Source organism: Globicephala melas, chromosome 6 (assembly GCF_963455315.2).
Source record: "Globicephala melas chromosome 6, mGloMel1.2, whole genome shotgun sequence".
Lineage (NCBI taxonomy): Eukaryota > Metazoa > Chordata > Mammalia > Artiodactyla > Delphinidae > Globicephala > Globicephala melas.
The window spans coordinates 89,215,243-89,233,559 of NC_083319.1; the positions used below are offsets into that span (position 1 = coordinate 89,215,243).

The 18,317-nt window shown below is 42.1% G+C and overlaps 1 protein-coding gene across 3 annotated transcripts in view; it reads right to left on the reverse strand.

Moving 5' to 3' along the window:
• Positions 1-18,317, reverse strand: part of FAM120A (family with sequence similarity 120 member A) — a 103,606-nt gene that overhangs the window by 13,022 nt on the left and 72,267 nt on the right. For 2 of the 3 annotated variants that reach the window (XM_030847279.3, XM_030847280.3), the window contains exons 11-13: positions 13,719-13,968; positions 5,916-6,030; positions 368-577 (exon numbers count right to left, since the gene is read on the reverse strand). In XM_030847279.3, coding sequence (XP_030703139.1) covers positions 368-577; positions 5,916-6,030; positions 13,719-13,968 — 575 coding nt within the window. Of the gene's footprint in view, positions 1-367; positions 578-5,915; positions 6,031-13,718; positions 13,969-18,317 lie in introns of those variants that run through there. The other variant, XM_060301160.2, reaches the window with a different exon arrangement.

Sequence of the window (18,317 nt, forward strand, 5' to 3'; positions counted from 1 at the left end):
CATGTAAAACAAGGTTACATATTGACTGGTTGATGAAGATGATGTGACGGGAGGCTTGCAGGAACCTAACCGTATATTTCCCCTAAGAGCAAAGGTTCAGTATTTGCTAATTCAGTGTTCAAGGCGAATATATAGAATATAATTACCGTGAATAATGAGAACCAAGTGTATATCCTGAGCTGGGCACTAAACTGGCATTTGGTTACACACTGGGCTGGGCCCAATCTAAATCAAATTCCTGTCGCACAGGCTTGTTACAAATTTGGTAGGAAAGACGACAGATTAGCCAGTGAGCGTTATTTCATTCTGGCTGGAGGTGGCCACCTGCTCCTCCCTGCCCCACCCAGCCTGCTTTCTTGCAACTGACCTGACCATCACAGAGGTCGATGAGTGGGGTCTTTTCCCGGCTTGCTTTGAGGAGTTTGGACTGGAAGAGCTTCCCATCAAAATACATCCAAGGACAGCAGTGTTCCCAGGGCACTGGCTGGCCACACGCGTCGTTCGCAAACAGGGCCATGTCCACGCCACTCATGAAGAGAGCTGACAGCTGAATGCCGCGGGGGTCGAGGTTCTCAATCTTTAAATGGAAAAGAGTGATTTCTATGGAGTAAGAATACTACAGTATCCAATTCTTACAATGTCTGACTACAACTCTCCACAGGTAATGAGCACATTCCTCAACCAAATGCCCCCTAAGCAGCCCTATCACTACCTTACAGTGTCTTAACACTGACTTGTCTGAACAGAAAGACTTACATTATTTAACAAATTTAAATTTAAGAGACTGTTTGATAAACACACTGAAATATTTCAATTTGGAATTTGTAAAGAGTTACACAAGTATCAAGTAATACTGTATTTAAGGTGGACACATGACAAAGTAACAAATTATTAATAGTCTCCTTAGAAGTTAAGAAGCCCACAATTCATTTACGAAATAAAATTTTACACTGAAGATTCTAAACACTGGTAATATATTAACAGAAATGTTGTAAAAAGGAATACTCTATTAAGATTCTGCATTTTTCAAGCAGTTATCTTAAAAAATTACTTGGTATAATTTCATTCTTAAGTTTGTACTTTATGTTTACATTATTTTATATGTTAATGTTTTAGATAGCAACTTATTAATGAGACTGTCAAAATGTTTTAGGAGAAATGGATAGCTTATAAATGAAAGAACACAACAGCAAAAACACTGTATTTGAACCATGCAGACTATTAGAAGCTAAAGACTTGTATCTGTGGGTTCTTCTCACTCAGTCATTAGTGCTGTGAGCCTTCCTTTGTACACACAGCCCTTTCTTCTAGCATCTAATGTGTAGGATAAGAAACACTGACAAATACAGTCAACTCTTGATTATCAGTGAAGGACCTTGTTTGTGGATTATCCAGGACTGAGCTTTAACTGTCCTGGTTTCTGTCTTCCCACCTTCCATGCTTATTTTCTAAGGTGATGGTCTCTTGAGAATGCAGTCTTTATGGGTACCAAACTAAGCAATGCCTAATTGTGGCAGGTAAACTGGCTTTTCATTAAAGATAAAAAAGATGACTCCAGTGCCAAATACTAATGAATTTGATTATCTGATGTTTTGTGCTGTCAGTGTCAACATTCCCATTATCAGCTAACACTGTGTTTTCCAACCTCCCCCCCCCCCTTTTTTTTTAAATTTGAAGTCAATGCAGTAAAGAACTTCCTGAACCTGGAGAAGTCTGTCCACCCCTCCCAGCCCACCTCTGCTGGCTCCTGCTTCTCTAATGTAGTGTCAGAAAAGGGAACTAATAAACATGTTCAGTTGAGGGCAGGTGGGGTCAGGATGATAGAATTAGATGCCTTTTTACATTTATGAGCAGAAAGGGGAGAGAAAGAGGGTCAAAATGGAAAAAAAAAAAAAAAAAGTCACCTAACTTACTGAGATCCCCACCGGCCTTGTCTTTCTCTGCACTGCAGAAAGGAAGTGGAAACTCCCTTCTTCTGAGTCCTGAGGCAGAAAGAGGGAGTTTCTCCTCCCTAAACACTGACGCTGTGGGAAAGTGGCACAGCAGCAATGCCAGCCCAAGCTTGGAGGCTGCCTGTGCAGAAACCCATCCCCTGGCCCCTCTGCAGGGACCATGGCAACCAGGCCTCTAGCCGCTCTCTCACTGTCAGCCCACAGCCTTCCAGGCCAGAGGAGGGAGGACCAGGTCAAGGCTGAGGGGAAGGGAACGATGGTGCTGATGCTGCTCTAAAGCCGTTTGCTTTATAACAAAGTGCCAGTGGGGTCCTTCTGGTGAAACCCGATACTGCTGTCATTTCTTAGTCACTGGTGGTGTTGGTCATACCCACCCTTAGCCCTTATTTAACTAATACAGCTCAAAACCATTTCGGGCAGATGGCCATCTGCGTGCTGAGGCTAAGCAATGGGAGCCGGTGCATGGAACACAGAAGCACCCTAGTTAGAACAAGTAACCTCCCAGTGAGCGGATGGGAGGAATGGATAAATCTACATTATCCACACACATATATATTTATTTTAAATGGCCTCATCATTAGTTGAAGAACTGTGTTCTTACGGGTTTAAAAAATGATTTTCAAGTCAATTTGTTTTAGAAATAACAACTACCATTAATTCAATAGAGAAAAATTCTTAAAATAAAAACCGCCAAAATAATGTGAATAAAATCTCAATTGCTGTGTGGATTTCACTTCATTCAAAAAAATTTTTAATTACTTTACGTGGTGTTTTATATTTCATCCCCTAAATGTTAATTGCACACATAATACTATCTAATATTTACGGGGCACTTAATAAATATGTATCAGACATCACTAAGTATTTTTCCATATATTATTTCATTAACATCTCAACAATCTCATGTATGATACTGCTGTTAGTACTCCATTTCATAGATGGAGAAACTGAGTCACAGAGAGCTCAAGGTCACAAAACTGATCTGGTGGCACCAGAATCTGAACCCTTGATCATAGAAATGGTTGCAATATTCACATTCCAATCTCATTCTCTTATACCACATAAGATAAAATATTCACCATTATTCAAAGTTCCTCAACTAGAAAAATAGTGACAAAATTTTATGATCTTACAGGAAATACAAATATGGAATGTAGCTCTGGCCAATTAGTTCAAGAACCAAATTCCAGTGAGGTTACTTGGTCCAACTTCTAATTACTGGGCAACAGACTCTTACTTTGATTTGTCATATTTACCTATACGCACAACAATTCTTACAGGTATCACAGACATGCTGCACGTCCCTACTACTGTCTTTAAAGCTCTTCATTTTCCATCTTTTAATTCTGCACTTGGCATGTGAAACTGTTAAAAGAATTTAAGGCAATTATAGGGATGTCAAAAGCAAGGGAGAAAGAAACTGGATAAATATTAAAACTGTGCAAAGGTCCTTCTCCTCATCCTTCACCCGCCCTCCTCCAAACACAGTGTCAGTGCTGATTTTACCTTAGTCATTATTTTTGTGCTGGTAACCTAGGAGAAGCGCCACAAAAATAAACCAGGGAAAAAGTGAAGGCCGTCAGTCAATCATTGTCATGGATCCTCAAGGAGCCACGCAGAACACTCAACTATTCAGGGTCGTGGCGGGAGGACAGAGACTGGACAAGATGAAACTCTTGCAAATTCATTTAAACCAACGGTTTCAACATCTTTTCCCACCAAACCTCCTATCAGAATAGCCATCAAGAGGCCAAACTGTTCAAAATTAGGTCTTTTCTTTCTCTTCTCCTATTTATTCTCAAAGCATATAATGGACAAAAATGGGAGAAGAAAAACAGGATCTGGGCAATCCACAAACTGGATAATGGCCCCTAAAAGAACAACAAAAATCAAGAGTTGACTATATCCTCAACAGGAAAATGGTATTTTACAGAAAAGCATCGTCATTGCTTTTGAAATATCAAAACAACTTTAACGGTTAAGTGAAAAAGCAATTTTGAAATTTACTTTTCTATCACTGAACTTTGGGACCCTCAGTCTCTGCATAGGGATTTTTGTTCATTTAAATAATGATTATTCCTATCAGTTCTCAGTCTGATAGCTGAGAGGATCTCTGATCTTAAAAAAAAACCAACTATCTTTCCCCCCAATGAATGCTGTTATTTTCCCTTCCAGCTCTTTCAGAATTTATGGTGCTCGTGAATGAAGCACTAACGATGCAGGCTGTCCTTGGTGAAAGGAACACAGACCTCCAGACCAGCAAGACCCAAAGGGATAGTGGTGGGCTTGAAGTAACTGCACATAAAATGGGTCTTTCTAAACACAGCTCTAGAAACGCCTGGCTTTAGATGAAGAATCAGGAGAAAATTATGAAAGCACTAAGACCTCAAAAGAACCAAAATGAAAGCTTAGAGTGCGACTGTCTTTCAAAAGTTATATCCTATGTGTTGATCCAAAAATGAAAAGGATATGGGAGAAGATGAACTTTGAGTAAAAGCAAGTTGATGGTGAATAAGGCTTGGTGGGCATACCTGATACCTGGCGGTCTGATTTTCAGAACTGGGATGTCAATACTGATGTAATAATCTAAATAAGAGAAACAGGAAGTAGAGGTAGAGGGATGGCACCACACTCTAGTAAAAGTATTTACAACACCCCTGAGCACAGTCTGCTGATGAAGATGGTGGCGGTGGCACCACACGCTAGGACACAGGGAGGGAGAGCCTGCACTTAGTACCAGCCTCTCGGGGGGACACCCGGCCAAATATTCTAGAAGGAAAACTTCAATTCAAAACCATTTTAAAAAAAATAATTTCTGCCTAACAAACAGAAAAGCTTAAACTACAAAGAATACAATTTGAGGTAGATTCTCCTAAGTTTGGTTGTCTTTAGTTTAGCTTGTTTCAAAGTCATCAGAAGCCTAAGGCGACCACAAATGACATGGGCTCCACACAGTTCAGGGTCAACACCGGATTACTGAATTTAACTCAGTAGTTTAGGGGAAACCAGAGATTTATTGAGCCCCAACAGGAGAATACTGAAAACCCATCAAATGAGCCTAAAACTTTTCTGCAGGGAAAGAACGCCTTCATAAAGAATGGCAAAAAGATCTAAAAGTGAAGGCGATTTTGTCAAAAGAGATTACTTGATTACAAATCAAATTCTGTAAAAAACAAACAAAAAACACAAACAACAACAAAAGAAAACCAAACCGATGGCAAAGAAAAAAAACAAAACCCTGTACATTAAAAAGAAAAGGCAGATCCACTAATTTAGCTAACTCTGAAAAGTCTTGAATTTTCTAAAATTTAGTGTAGAAATTAGAAAGCGAGTACAGCCATGTGGACACAGTGACTAATAAAAGTGCACTGAAAAGATAAGCACACCAAAAAATCAGGTGACAACATGGAGAAAATTAATACTGTCAAAACAATTAAAGAAAAAAAGGAATACTAGAAGGGAAAATTAAAAGGAATACGATGTTAAATGCTGACTAAAAGGGCACAGGGATGATGACATAACATTGTTCTTCAAGTGGTTTTTTTAAAAGGGATTTACAATACTAGGAGGGCAAAGACTATTTTTTAGAGAAAACGAATGTTGTATTTAGGAACAACAGAACGAAACAAGAAAAAGAATCCTGGCCAGATGTTAGTAAATTCTTAGGACCAAGCCCTCCCAGGGTTTGGGATCCCCACCTGAAATAAAAGGCAAGTTTATTTCCTGATGTGGAAAACAAGAATAAACACCCATTGGTAAACAAGGGAAAACCTTTATCGAACAAAAGTAGACTTGACTGTTTCCATAACCGGGAAGGAAATTCCTTTTGCCCTGAAGGCTCTAAGTTCACGTCATTATTATAACTAGTTTAGTGCACTGAGTGACTCCTCCGTGAGGTTAGCTGTGTCTCACAGAACTCCAAAACAAGACTTCCCAAAACAAGGAATGAGGCTTGTCAATTACCTTGAGCTCCTGCAGCTGATCAGGCTCATAGAGTTTGGGGGACAACGCCTGTGCCAGGAAGGCATCCAGCTCCTGGCGACGCAGTATCCGTGCTCCAGGCCATTGCACCATATACCTACAGCGGGTAGACAGAGAAGGCCTGGTGTCAGGATGGAGCAGTCACCAGTCACATGCATAACCTGGTGTTCAGGTTCTAAGGAGACTCAGGAGGACACAAGCTAAGGAGGCCTATATGGATTTCTTACCCAGCTTTTCTATTTTCACTGGATGATGCCAATTACAAGTGAAAACCTAATCATCATCTGGGCTGATCAGAATGTTTGAAGTAATTAAAAATAACACTAAATTTAAACACACTGCAAGCCAGCTGGTAAGTGATTTTTTGATACAACTTTACTTTTGTGAGGTAAAAGTTAAGCACAAATTTTACCCTGAAACCCTGAAAATATATGTTAAGCGCAAATTTATATGACTTATCTATTTTAATTCAAGACAGGATACCTGGGAGGCAGGCCCTAGGTCCAAATAAGCAAGATTTATCTCCTGATGAAGAGTAAGTGTTGTGCGAACCGTCTGCACAGACGGGGCTCTGGCAGTGGCAGGTGAATGCCCTGCAGTGGAACAGGAAGGGACAGCAGGGACAAGAACTAAAGCTTCAGCCTTCAGAACAGGTACCTGCAATCCCTGGGGACACACAGACTTACTGGGGCCACCCTGGTGTGAGCAGCTAAAGGGAAATCAATTTCTACAACTTCAACTTCCATTTGTACTATCTACCTGAGAACTGCCAGGTGTCCACAGTCCCTTTTCTCTGCCAATCATTTCCCCTTTACTCACCTTGCCGCACGGCACTGCCCCAGTGACAACCTCCAGGACATTAAGCCAAGGCACAATCCCAAATAGTATTTGGGTGTGAGAGAGTAAAGGGATAACCACTAAGAACTTCGTCATAAGTCTCATTGCATGTCCAGTGGTTCCTAAGTCTCTGCATTCAGCAAACTTGAAGGATGACCTAGCCAAGTTGCCAGATGATCACCAAAAATAACTTCTGGAGATACATAGATCCCTATGTGATCTCTGGCAAATAGCTTAAAAGGAGTATGGAGAACTGTGACATGCCTAACAAAACTCTTTCCAGTACTGTCTGCTGAGAACGTTTTCTCAGTGCTTAAAATTTAAGTCAACAAAGATCAGCATCAGAGTTGGTACAGAGCCCGCTCTCATTTCTATAATAATTAACATCCACCCACAGGAACATAAACTTAAAAGGTGAAGGAGGAAGTTTCATCCAGCTGATTAAGAGAAGTATTTTCAATAAAAATCCCAATAGAAAAATGAAAGTGCTTGCTGGTGCCAGGCACTAGTCTGAGTATTTACACACACTGATTCCTCAAGTGGTCACAGCAACTCTGAGGCAGGAACCATTACTATCCCATTGTAGAGATGGGGAAGTGGAGGCACAGAGCTTATATACTTCATGGTAAAATTATGTAGTAGAAGCAGAAAGGGCATGCAATTTCAAGGTAAACAAACAGTGGGTGTATGGTATTTAGATTCGAGTGATGTAAAAGTTTTACTTCATTAAACTGTCAACATTTACAATGACAAAAATAACACCCTTTGCAATTGTTTGAGTGCCAAATATCTTAAATAAAACAATCATACTGAGTTTTTACCAGGGCTTGATGCAAGAAACAGCAAATCTGAAGAAAGTCTCCCTACTTTTCTCTGAAAAAAATTATTGTGGAAAGATTTTGCTCAATATACAATGTTCTTTGCCTAAGTATCCATGTTATACAACCCTTTTCTTTCTTATTTTTTAAAAATTGTGGTAAAATACACATAACATAAAATTTACCACTTTCACCATTTTTAAGTGGATAGTGCAAGGGCATCAGGTACATTCACGGTGTTGCACAGACATCCTCCCACCATCCATCGTTGCAACTCTTTTCATCCTGCAGATCTATGAAACACTAACTCCCCTCTTCATCCCCTAGCCCTAGGCTAGACGTTTCTTTAAAAATTATGAATCAGAAAAAGATTGTTTTGGGGACAGGCTGGTTTTCTTAAGATCTTTCCTGGTTTTTCTGGCAGCAAAGACTCTCAGCAGTCAGTTGAGCTGCAACAATGAAAAGCCTTTTGGGTTAGAATACCTACCACTTCCTCCATTTGGCTTTCTATTTACATTTTAACAAAGTCACCCTTTATTTGTTTTTCAATGTAAGTCCTCAGAAAGACTTTCTGGATGTAGAAAGAGTATGAAGTGTGTTCATAAAGATACACATGTACATAGATAGACAGCTTAAATACCATAGAACATGGATGGCACCAATGGCACTGCAGTCAGGGGCAAAGGTGAGAGCAGCAAAAACTGACCCTTGGTTATCTCACGTGTTCACGTTCTTCCTATCTGTGCACTGACAGTGCTTTCAATCACTTTGTGTTTCTCAGTTTTCTCTAGACATTCTTTTCCATGTCTTCTTCCTGGGTCGGGCCTTAAGTTTCCTACCGTGGAAGTCTGAGGGTATCTGCAGTTCCCCCTTCGTCACCTCTCCTCTCACTACCCTTTAGAAGCACGGAAGCTGGAACAGAAGCAGGTCTCCACATCACTTGGGGGACCAACGTGGTCTGCCTCCTATTGGCACAGATGGGGAGCTGGACCCTGGTATGCTCCTTGGGGTGTTGGAAAAGCCTGCACTTGTTTGGGGGCTCAAGCCCTCTATCTCCCTTATTGTATTTATTAAGTTCCTCCAGAACGTAACTCAGTCTGTCTTCTCAGAAGCTGTCTTGGATAAGGATCTCGTCTGTCTGGTCTCAGCTGTACCCTGGGAAAGGCTGCTTTCTGTTCTGTTCTGGACGCTTGCTTCACCCTCACACTGAACCTCTGCTCAGATGCTGGCCCCTCCTCATCTTCACTACAAGGATTTCTAGAGATTTGACTGCCATTTCTTCCCCCATTCTCCTGATTGCTGTGGTATGGGTGCTGATATCACTAGTGAAAGCATAGAGAAAACCACCACCTCCCGGCTGGGGTATGCCTGCCCCAAAAGCAGAAGCGGAATCTCACTGCCAAGGAACAGAGGCAAATCTAGACGGAGAAAATAGTCTACCCAGAGGTTGACAAACTGCACCCAGGGGCTGGCTGCCTGTTTTTAAACACAGTTTCCCGGAGCAGCCACACGCATCAGTTCACATGCTGTCTAAAAGACGTATGATCTGCAGATCCCTGGTCTGCAAACAAACCAGTGTTTATTCTTCAGAAACATCTCTGCATCAACCCAAAGAAACACGAGAAGCTGCCTGAGATTGGAGGAGACAAGGCACCTGAGCACAAGCACAAGGCAAGATTTTGTTGCTAACAAAGGATGTTATTGGGATAACAGGAGAAATCTGAGTAAGATCTGTAGATCAGATGTATTAGTATTATTTTTCTGATTTTGATAATGCCCTTGTTTTTTTAGGAAACATACAGAGTTTAGGGGTAAAGGGGTATCACATTCACCACTTCCATTCAAGGGATTAAGGACAAACACACAGACACAGGGAGAGAAGAGGAGAAAGCCACTGCAGTAAAAGGTTAATATGTGGGGAATCTGGGTGAAGAATAGCCACCAACTTTTTGTACTAATCTTATAATTTCTTCAAGTTTGAAATTATGCTAAAAAAAAAAAAGATTAAAGGAAGGGGAGAGCCTTTGGGATGACAGCCCAAACTTGTGACTGTGGACGTTTGCCCCACCCCAGCCATCAAGGCCAAGGGTCATGCTGTGTGGCCTCCACAGGGCCTTACCATATCTGGGACACAGGTTCTGCCCTTTGTTGCCCCCTCCCCCATCCTCAGCAGACCTTTGTCACACAGCTGCAATTTCGCCAGAGAAAGACCACTGGGCCACGGCCCCAGGCCACAGCCTGTCCTTGGCAGGCCCTTGGAGACATACACCAACCCTCTTACTCATTTGCACCGCCCCCCCCCAAACCCCTGCTCCATGCCCTTCCCACTCTTCACCCCACGTTCTCAGCAGGTCATACCCATCAATCAAACAGAAGCCATGCAGGGAATCCTTCTTTACCTGCTTGTCCCTGTGGCCCAAAACACTCATGAAGGTAGAACAAATTCTCTTAGCAGAAGTGGACCAACCCATTTACTGGTGTCCTGGCCCCAAATCCCCAAGACTGGCCCCATAAGCCATTCTCTCTCATCTCTCCCCAACCACTTTGCCTCAGTAAGCCCCTCCTCCTCAGGATCTGAAACTGTGAGTCTTTCCAAGTGGGAAACTCCATGGCTCCAAGCCCATAATGCACACAACAGTCTGCACAACCAAGCATGTCTTCTGGCTTCCACCAGAGTAGCAAATACGAGGGAACCTGAGCTGCACTCACTGTAGCTTCTCGACACCACACAGATAAGCACAGGAAGAGGTTTGGTGAAATGAGAGATTACTAGCTGCATTTATTAACCTTTTCAAGTTCTAAAATGAGCACGTTTTTTATAAACAACACAAAAAAATAAAAACAGGGACCAGGACAATCCTGAAATCTGGAAAGACTTTCCAAAGGCCATCTGAACAGTGCCTAAAAGCAGCATAGCTGTTTCTGGGGGTAATGGCCAAGGAAGGGCCACAAAGACAAAGAGTGGGGCCCAGTAATATATCTGGAGAAAAACATGGTCCGAAAGGACACATGCACCCCAATGTTCACTGCAGCACTGTTTACAATAACCAAGACATGGAAGCAACCTACATGTCCATTGACAGAGGAATGGATAAAGAAGATATATACAATGGAATATTACTCAGCCATTAAAAAGAATAAAATAATGCCATTTGCAGCCACATGGATGGACCAAGAGACTGTCATGCGGACTGAAGTAAGTCAGACAGAGAAAGAGAAATACCGTATGATATTGCTTATGTGAGGAATCTAAAATGAAATTATACAAATGAATGTATTTACAATACAGAAGTGGACTCACAGACTTAGAGAATGAACTAACTTATGGTTACCAGTGGGGGAAGGGTGGAGGGAAGGGATTGTTAGGGAGTTTGCGATTGACATGTACACACTGCTACATTTAAAAAGGATAACCAATAAAGACCTACTGTACAGCACAGGGAACTCTGCTCAATGTTGTGGCAGCCTGGATGGGAGGGGCGTATGGGGGAGAATGGATACGTGTATATGTATGGCTGAGTTGCTTTGCTGTGCACCTGAAACTACCACAACACTGTTAATTCGCTATACTCCAATATAAAATAAAAAGTTAAAAAAAACACAAAACCCAAAAGATATATATATAAAAAAAGAGTGGGGTCTGGTCACACTGTCCAGTCTGCACCCACCAGGCAACCCAGTGTCCCAAGAGGCCCACTGCATGGAGAGACAAGACGTAAAGGCACCGCCACCCCAAGGAGCATGAAATAATGTGAGCACTGTGCTCACATCAACACAGCAGTGGCTTGTCCTGCACTAATGTACGGCTGCTTCTGGCCAAGAGGCAGCCAAACAAGCCTTAGGCACAGCACACATCATCCTCACTCAGTGCCCAGTGGGACCTTCAGGTGAGGTATACGGTAGACAGTTAGCTGTCCACCCACTAGATTAAAGGCCACACATCATTTTAAACTCGGAAGAAACACAAAGAAAGTAACCAAAATTATTACCGCTAATAACTAAAATTATTACCGGACAGTTAGCTGTCCACCCACTAGATTAAAGGCCACACATCATTTTAAACTCGGAAGAAACACAAACGAAGTAACCAAAATTATTACCGCTAATTTGATCTTAGAGCACCCAAAGTCTTAATCTTAACGTTTTGGCTAATATAAAATGAACTCTCCATCAGAGGAAACCAGAAGAGGATTCTAAAACCCAAACAAAAAAACTAGTCTTTCTCACTAGCTAATCCTCAATGGAGATAAAGATAAGAAACTGATACCGTAGGCTAATTTTAGTCAACCTCAATTTAATTAAGGAAAGGCTTCTAAATAAGTTATTGGCCTTAAAGTCTGTTATGAATGTAAGAAACTTCAGGAAAGAAACACCTGACTAAAGCTCTGCCCCCATCCTCAGGGAGCAGGTGAGACCCAGTGGGGGTCAGGGGACCATGGAGAAGGGGCCAGCCCAGGGGGATGGGACACACAGGGCTGGGGCCTGTGACGACCTGTATGGCAGCTGGGCCCCAGGCTCTCACTGTTTGTCAGGGCCAGAGACCATACACATGGGAAGGGAGAGCTAGGATGGCCAGGTTGAAGAAATCAAAAGCGGAAGTCTATAAACATGCAGTTGTTTGTGTGCCTGTATGCATACTGGGGAAGGTCTGGGAGCAGCAAAGTTGCTGTCAAGAGCCTGGTGTCCAATACTGACCCCATCACTAGAAACCAGGGCTGCTAGGAAAAGGGGGCATCCACGGTAAGGTCAGAATCTCTGCACAGAAGTGCTCACATGGAGGCCAGACTGACGAGTCCCCCAACTGGCCCAACAGGTGACAGTGGAGTACCAAATTACATGACAGCAGTAGTGGACCACAAGTCATCGATGAAGCCAGGAGCCCATGTTGATATAAATACACTGAAGTCTGAGGAGGAATGGCATTTTTACACAAAGTGCCTCCCATGAAATCGTATCAGTTACGAGGGGGACGGAATGGCCTCGCTGGAGAAGCCAGGCAGACACCCCCTTTGCCAAGTGGTCAGAGCACAGATGCACAGCATGGATGAGACAAGGAGGAGCAGAGGAACAGCTCTTCCCTCTACAGCATCTGCTGAAGACCAATGGGACTTCACCTCCAAATACAAAGGGAGGCTCTGAAACAAAACTCTGAAGTTAAGATAGAAATAAAGTATTAATGTTGATTGATCCTGACGGCTGTATTGTGGTTACATGGGACAGTGTCCTTGTTTGTTAGAAAATCACAAGTATTTCTTTTAAACATCAAGTATTTAAAAAATAAAAAGCTCTTTGTATTATACTTGCAACTTTTTCCTAAGTTTGAAATTGGTTCCAAAAAAAACCCTCAAAAAACCAATTCACCTGATTCAAGTATACAGGCCAATTCAAATTAACTCCAGAACACCAACAGTGTCCACATAGGCATCTGTGGCCCATTGGCTGAGACGGTCTGGAAGCACAGAGTGCCCACATCTAGGTTTTTAAACCCCTCTCTCCAAGGCAGGAGCCAGCCCCTTAGAGATGGCAGGTCCCAGGGCAGGGAAGATACAGGACAGCCTGGGCATCTTGTGGTGCCAGAAAGCAAGGACATGCTGGGGGGACAGGGGACATAGGAGCCACTGAATGAACTCCCAAGGTCTGAGCTGGAACAAACTGAACAACCAAGTAACGAGGTTATATCAGGTTATAACCCTAGGAAGAGAGATAACCATGAGTCCATACTGATCTACATATGCTTAAATAAATGAAGGAGGAAGAAGAGACACATTTTCCCTGAAGAATAATTACAAATAATACATAATATAGTTCCCCAATAGCCTTCAAAAGCTTTAACATTTAAAGGATAAACTATATTTAAAATCATTATGATATTTACATAAAATACAGGTTCATCAAATATACCTATTCTATAAACATACTATATAGCATCAGTTCAAATCCACATTGCATTTACATGGCCTATATTTCTATAATATATGAAAATATGAGATGAGGACAAACTTCAACCGACAACATGATTCATCTGGAATAACCCCCACCTCCTTCACACAGAAAGCGTCTTGGAGAGGCATTTGTACAAGCACCTGCTAGAGAACACGCAGCGGCTGAGGCAGCGGCCAGCAGCACCTACCGTAGGACGCAGCACAGCACCGTGAGATGAGTGGGCACGCTGGCTGGGTTGAGCATGGCTGGTGTGTCTGACCTCATGCAGGCCAGGAAGGCCCTCATTCTGCGGTTCTTGTCCTCCACTGCCTTCCCCAGCCAGAGTCTCTTCAGATTGGGGCAGGTCCACTCCCTGAAGGCAAGAGCTTCCACCAATTCTGGGGTTTGTGGAGATTTCCCTTTGTAAGCTGCCCACTCTTTAATGATCACTGGTGAAACTACAGGAAGGAAAATCAGAGAACCATTTATGCCCTATCTCAGCTATTTTAAGCCTAACAAAAACAAACAGCTCTAATAATTACAGTATGGAGATGTCATTCTGGTATAACAACGGATTCTCTCATTAGTAAGCCATCGGTCATCAATCCTCACCTCTAATCCTCATTTTGTTCTTTATGAACTTCGGTGACTCATTCAGATTTTCAGTCCGGCCACCAATAAATTTCTTCTCAATCAAATCAAACTAGATTTCCCCATATAACTAATATGTGTAAATCAAGGATGTTAGATAAAATTTGTTTTCATATTATAAATCCATTAATAGTTTTAGTAATAACAATGGGTACAACTTACAGAAAGTATGTGATTATCACAGAAATCCATGGAAAATCCAATTTAGATAGCTAAATTGAACTATTGAACCTAATTGAACCTTTTTCTACATGTCATACTAATTAGATCTGAGAAATAATTTGCATTTGGTAGCCACTTTACTTAAGGACCTCCTACTTTAACAAATATAACTGTTGAAGTCTATTTTAAAGATTGGCAGGGACAAACTACCACGTAGCGAGATCCCCAAAGCCCAGTAAAGTGGCAAGCAGAAGCGACAGTCCATGTTTTGAAATTCCAGGTGAAGTCAGCACACAGTATTTCTCTTCAGCAAGACTGAAGACAAACTGTAAAATTCCCCATTTCACTTCAAAAAAAATCAAGAAGTTCTAAGTTGATTTCATATAAAAAATGACCTTTTATCCACCGTAGTCTTACCACTATTAGCATCAATTAATTCTTAAAACACACAAACATGCACATTTCCCCACATCATTTCCAAATAACTTAAGGGAGAAACTGTGACGGGGGAAGGAAAAAAATGGAGATAAAGCATACTGCAGAGAAATATGTTAAAAATTCTCACCAAAGTGCATTGATGTAAACAATTTCATCAGATCTGGGTGTGAATTTTGTAACAAATAGCTCACTTTGGTCAATAAACATCAGAACTGAAGCAGGGCCCCATGGAGCCCCTGACCCAGAGAGCTGCTAGCATACCCCACCCTCCCCTCACATGGCTGACAGCTGATACAGAAACCAGGATGGTGCTATGATTCTAATGTGATCTTGGATACATCAATTATATCCAAATAACCATACCCCCTCCCTGGGCTCATTTTCCCTAAAGTAACACCTGAGGCAAACCGAGACTGTGAAGAACCCAAATCCTGACAAAATTAAATGATTAACTTGCTCATCTCTAGCTCCACCCCAAGTCTGAACAAATCAGACAAGACAATTGTCTCTTCCAATGTCACGAAGAACTTCAGAAGTCAGATACCTGGATATACACAGTTGTTAGCAACAGGAAAAGCAAGCTTTTGCACAATCAACCCCAGTCAAGTCAGGTGACAGTGTGCTGCAGAGGAGGGCCATGACCAGCCATTCTGCATGGACCCCAACTCCCAGGATCAGGCTGCTTGAGCAGGGGTACAAGTCGAGACAGTTTCTGAAAATTTCCTTACAAAAAAGTAACTGTTTTGTCATTGGGAAATCCCTTTAAGTTACATTTGTATATCTTAGTGTTTAAATGTTAAAAAAAATTTTTTAACTTAAAATGTTTGTTTTAAAATCCATCAAGTCAAAACAGAGATATACATGTATATATAAATACATGTCTTTGAATTTATCTATATTTTAGGTGCCAGACACAAACTCACAAGGTCCCCATTGTCCAGCAGACCCTGTCCTCGGACTCACAATCTAGCACTCACCCCCATTCCTGCCGACCTCCAGCGCGCACAGCTCCACGTGTCGCCCACCCGTATGCCCACCCGTATGCAGAGGGTGGCCGTCACCACCGCAGGGCCCTCCTAGGTGCAGCACACCCCACCCACCTTTGTCCCAACTACAGTCTGAGAGGCTGGCACGTTGTCAGCCCCAAGAAAACAGGTGAAAGGAGGTTACAAGACAACCAGTATGCTATGTTTCTATTAGGTCAGTTCACAAAGTTCATTTTCATGCCCCCCAAGCAAAAATGCATAAATCTATTTTTTCTATGTAACATCTTCATTTTGATGGCAAAGATTTATTTAATGGAACTAATTAGATTTTATCTTTGGTTGTTAATCTGGGTTAATAACCTAGTTAATCTAAGGTCTCTCACTTTCTTCCCCCAAAATACAAACACACACACACACCCACCACACACGCATGCACACAGGGCATAAGTTTACTGCATCTTAAAAAACTCAGATTATAGTGCCAGGAGTCTCCCTTGAGTTTTCTCAAAAGAGGCATTCTTATTAAAGCTGTCTTCATCTTCATCCATTTATTTCTTTCCCCTTTGTCAGCTCTGCTCTTGTCTCTCTTTAATAATTTTTAGCAATCATTTTATTATATTGTTTTCATTCTAGAAATAAATTTTTGGTGGAAGATTTTCATTCTCAAGTTCAGAATGCTTAGACCTATACATACTTTATGTTCCATGTCCTACATCGAGGATAAGTGGAGGTCAGAGGTACCAGCAGTCCCTTCACAAGTGTGTCTGTTCACTTGCGTGTTCCCTGAAGCTGCCCTAGACAGCTGTCCACACTAGCCGGGGCTCTGAGGGACCTAAGTATGCCTGAATTTACCTGGCATGATGCCGTGTGCTCAGATCCTGTTCAGCCTGTATAGGCTACAGATGAGAGCACACTCGTGCCTGAGGACCGCCAACTGATGCTCATGAACTCCCATGTCCTAGAGAAAGGACTGCCCCAATACTAGCAGGGACATGCAGTCCATACCCACCAGGAGCACAGGACAGGGCAGGGGAGACTGCAGCTGTAAAGGAGGCATCAGATATAGCAGCTTCCTCTCATATTCAAAGCATTTTTGTTGCTTATCTGCACTAGTCATGACAAGAATGGCTCATATCTAATTTAGGAAATACATGTCTTTCTCAGAGAAAATAAATGTGCAGTAACAAAAAGCTTTGCTCCAAAAGCAAAGATGCTTCCAATTTGCTTTACTTTTTTAACATGTATCTGTTTTTAAACTGAAAACTTGGAGATCTTTTGCGTATACCACCACTTAATAGCTGTGGAACCTTTGGCCCATCACCTAACAGATATTTATTGAGCACCTAGTGTGCACTGGGTGAGGCAGGAAAGGCACCCAGGGCTCAGGTGCCAACTCCCACGTGCCAGTGTGAGAACAAGGGTCTCCTTAAATTCTGAGGCCTGGGTCCCTCATTTGCCTTACGCTGGCCCAGCCCTGGAACTAGGCACTAAAAAAAGGGGCCAACGACTCACTCTCTTGCACAATCCAGATGAGGAAACACAAAGGCATCTTGCACCCCTGTTATGTGCTTTCAACTGTGTGAGATCAACTTATGTTGTATAGGCTCATTACATTAGATTAATTAAAGGTTAGTGTTTTATAGATTAATGAATTCCAAGGGACATCCCATTTTCAGGTTGACACATGGCAGCCTCTGTGTTACAAGCTTGCCCTTTGGGGTGGCTGGTACACACACGGTACCTTCTCTCCCTCTGGCTCCAGGCTTCTCCCCGAGTCGCTGCTGCCCAGGAGGGAAGGCTCGGTCTCTGATTCAGCTCACAGGAATAAGCAGATGCAAAGTAGCCAGCTAACAGCAAGTAACCTGGGCTCTTACCATTTTTGCAAAACCCACTGGTTATACAGGGATTATCCAGATGGTACGTGGCGGCTGGATTATGAGAACACTCCAAGTGCATGCAGACAAGAGCACTGGGGTATAAAACCCTCTCTGTGAAGGCACCCTTTTGGAAAGACATGTTCATGCTGCCTTGTTAAAACAAGAATAAGAGAATCCCAGAGGTTAGCTAATCCAGCTACTGTCCATGAATAAATTTTCTGTGTGTCACCATCAATAAATATTTATCTTGTCTTTTCTACTGACAGGAAAACTCATGATTTCAAGTGGATGACTTCAAAACAACTGAGTATTAGATTGTCTTCCTTACCTGAAACTAAACTGAATTTTTACACTGGCAAAAACAACTCCAGGGCACAAGTTTTCTGTATTACTGGAAGCTAAATTTATAATGCAGCTTCTTTACTGGAAGTACCTCTTCAAATACAATTTCCAGACATAAAACACTATTAAGACTTAAGCTGTCAGTAAAAACCCAATGTTTTCCATCAGACGTTAATCATCTACTATTTTCATACTTACACACACAACAACCAGCTACCTTAGAAATCTGTTAGAATGCTGAATTTGGGATCCATCCCAGACCAGGAATAATGAACGTTTCATTTTGTAAGCCTATTCCAACTGACTGGTAGTGGCTGCCTATAGTGCCATATGATGAAGTATGTCTCTAAG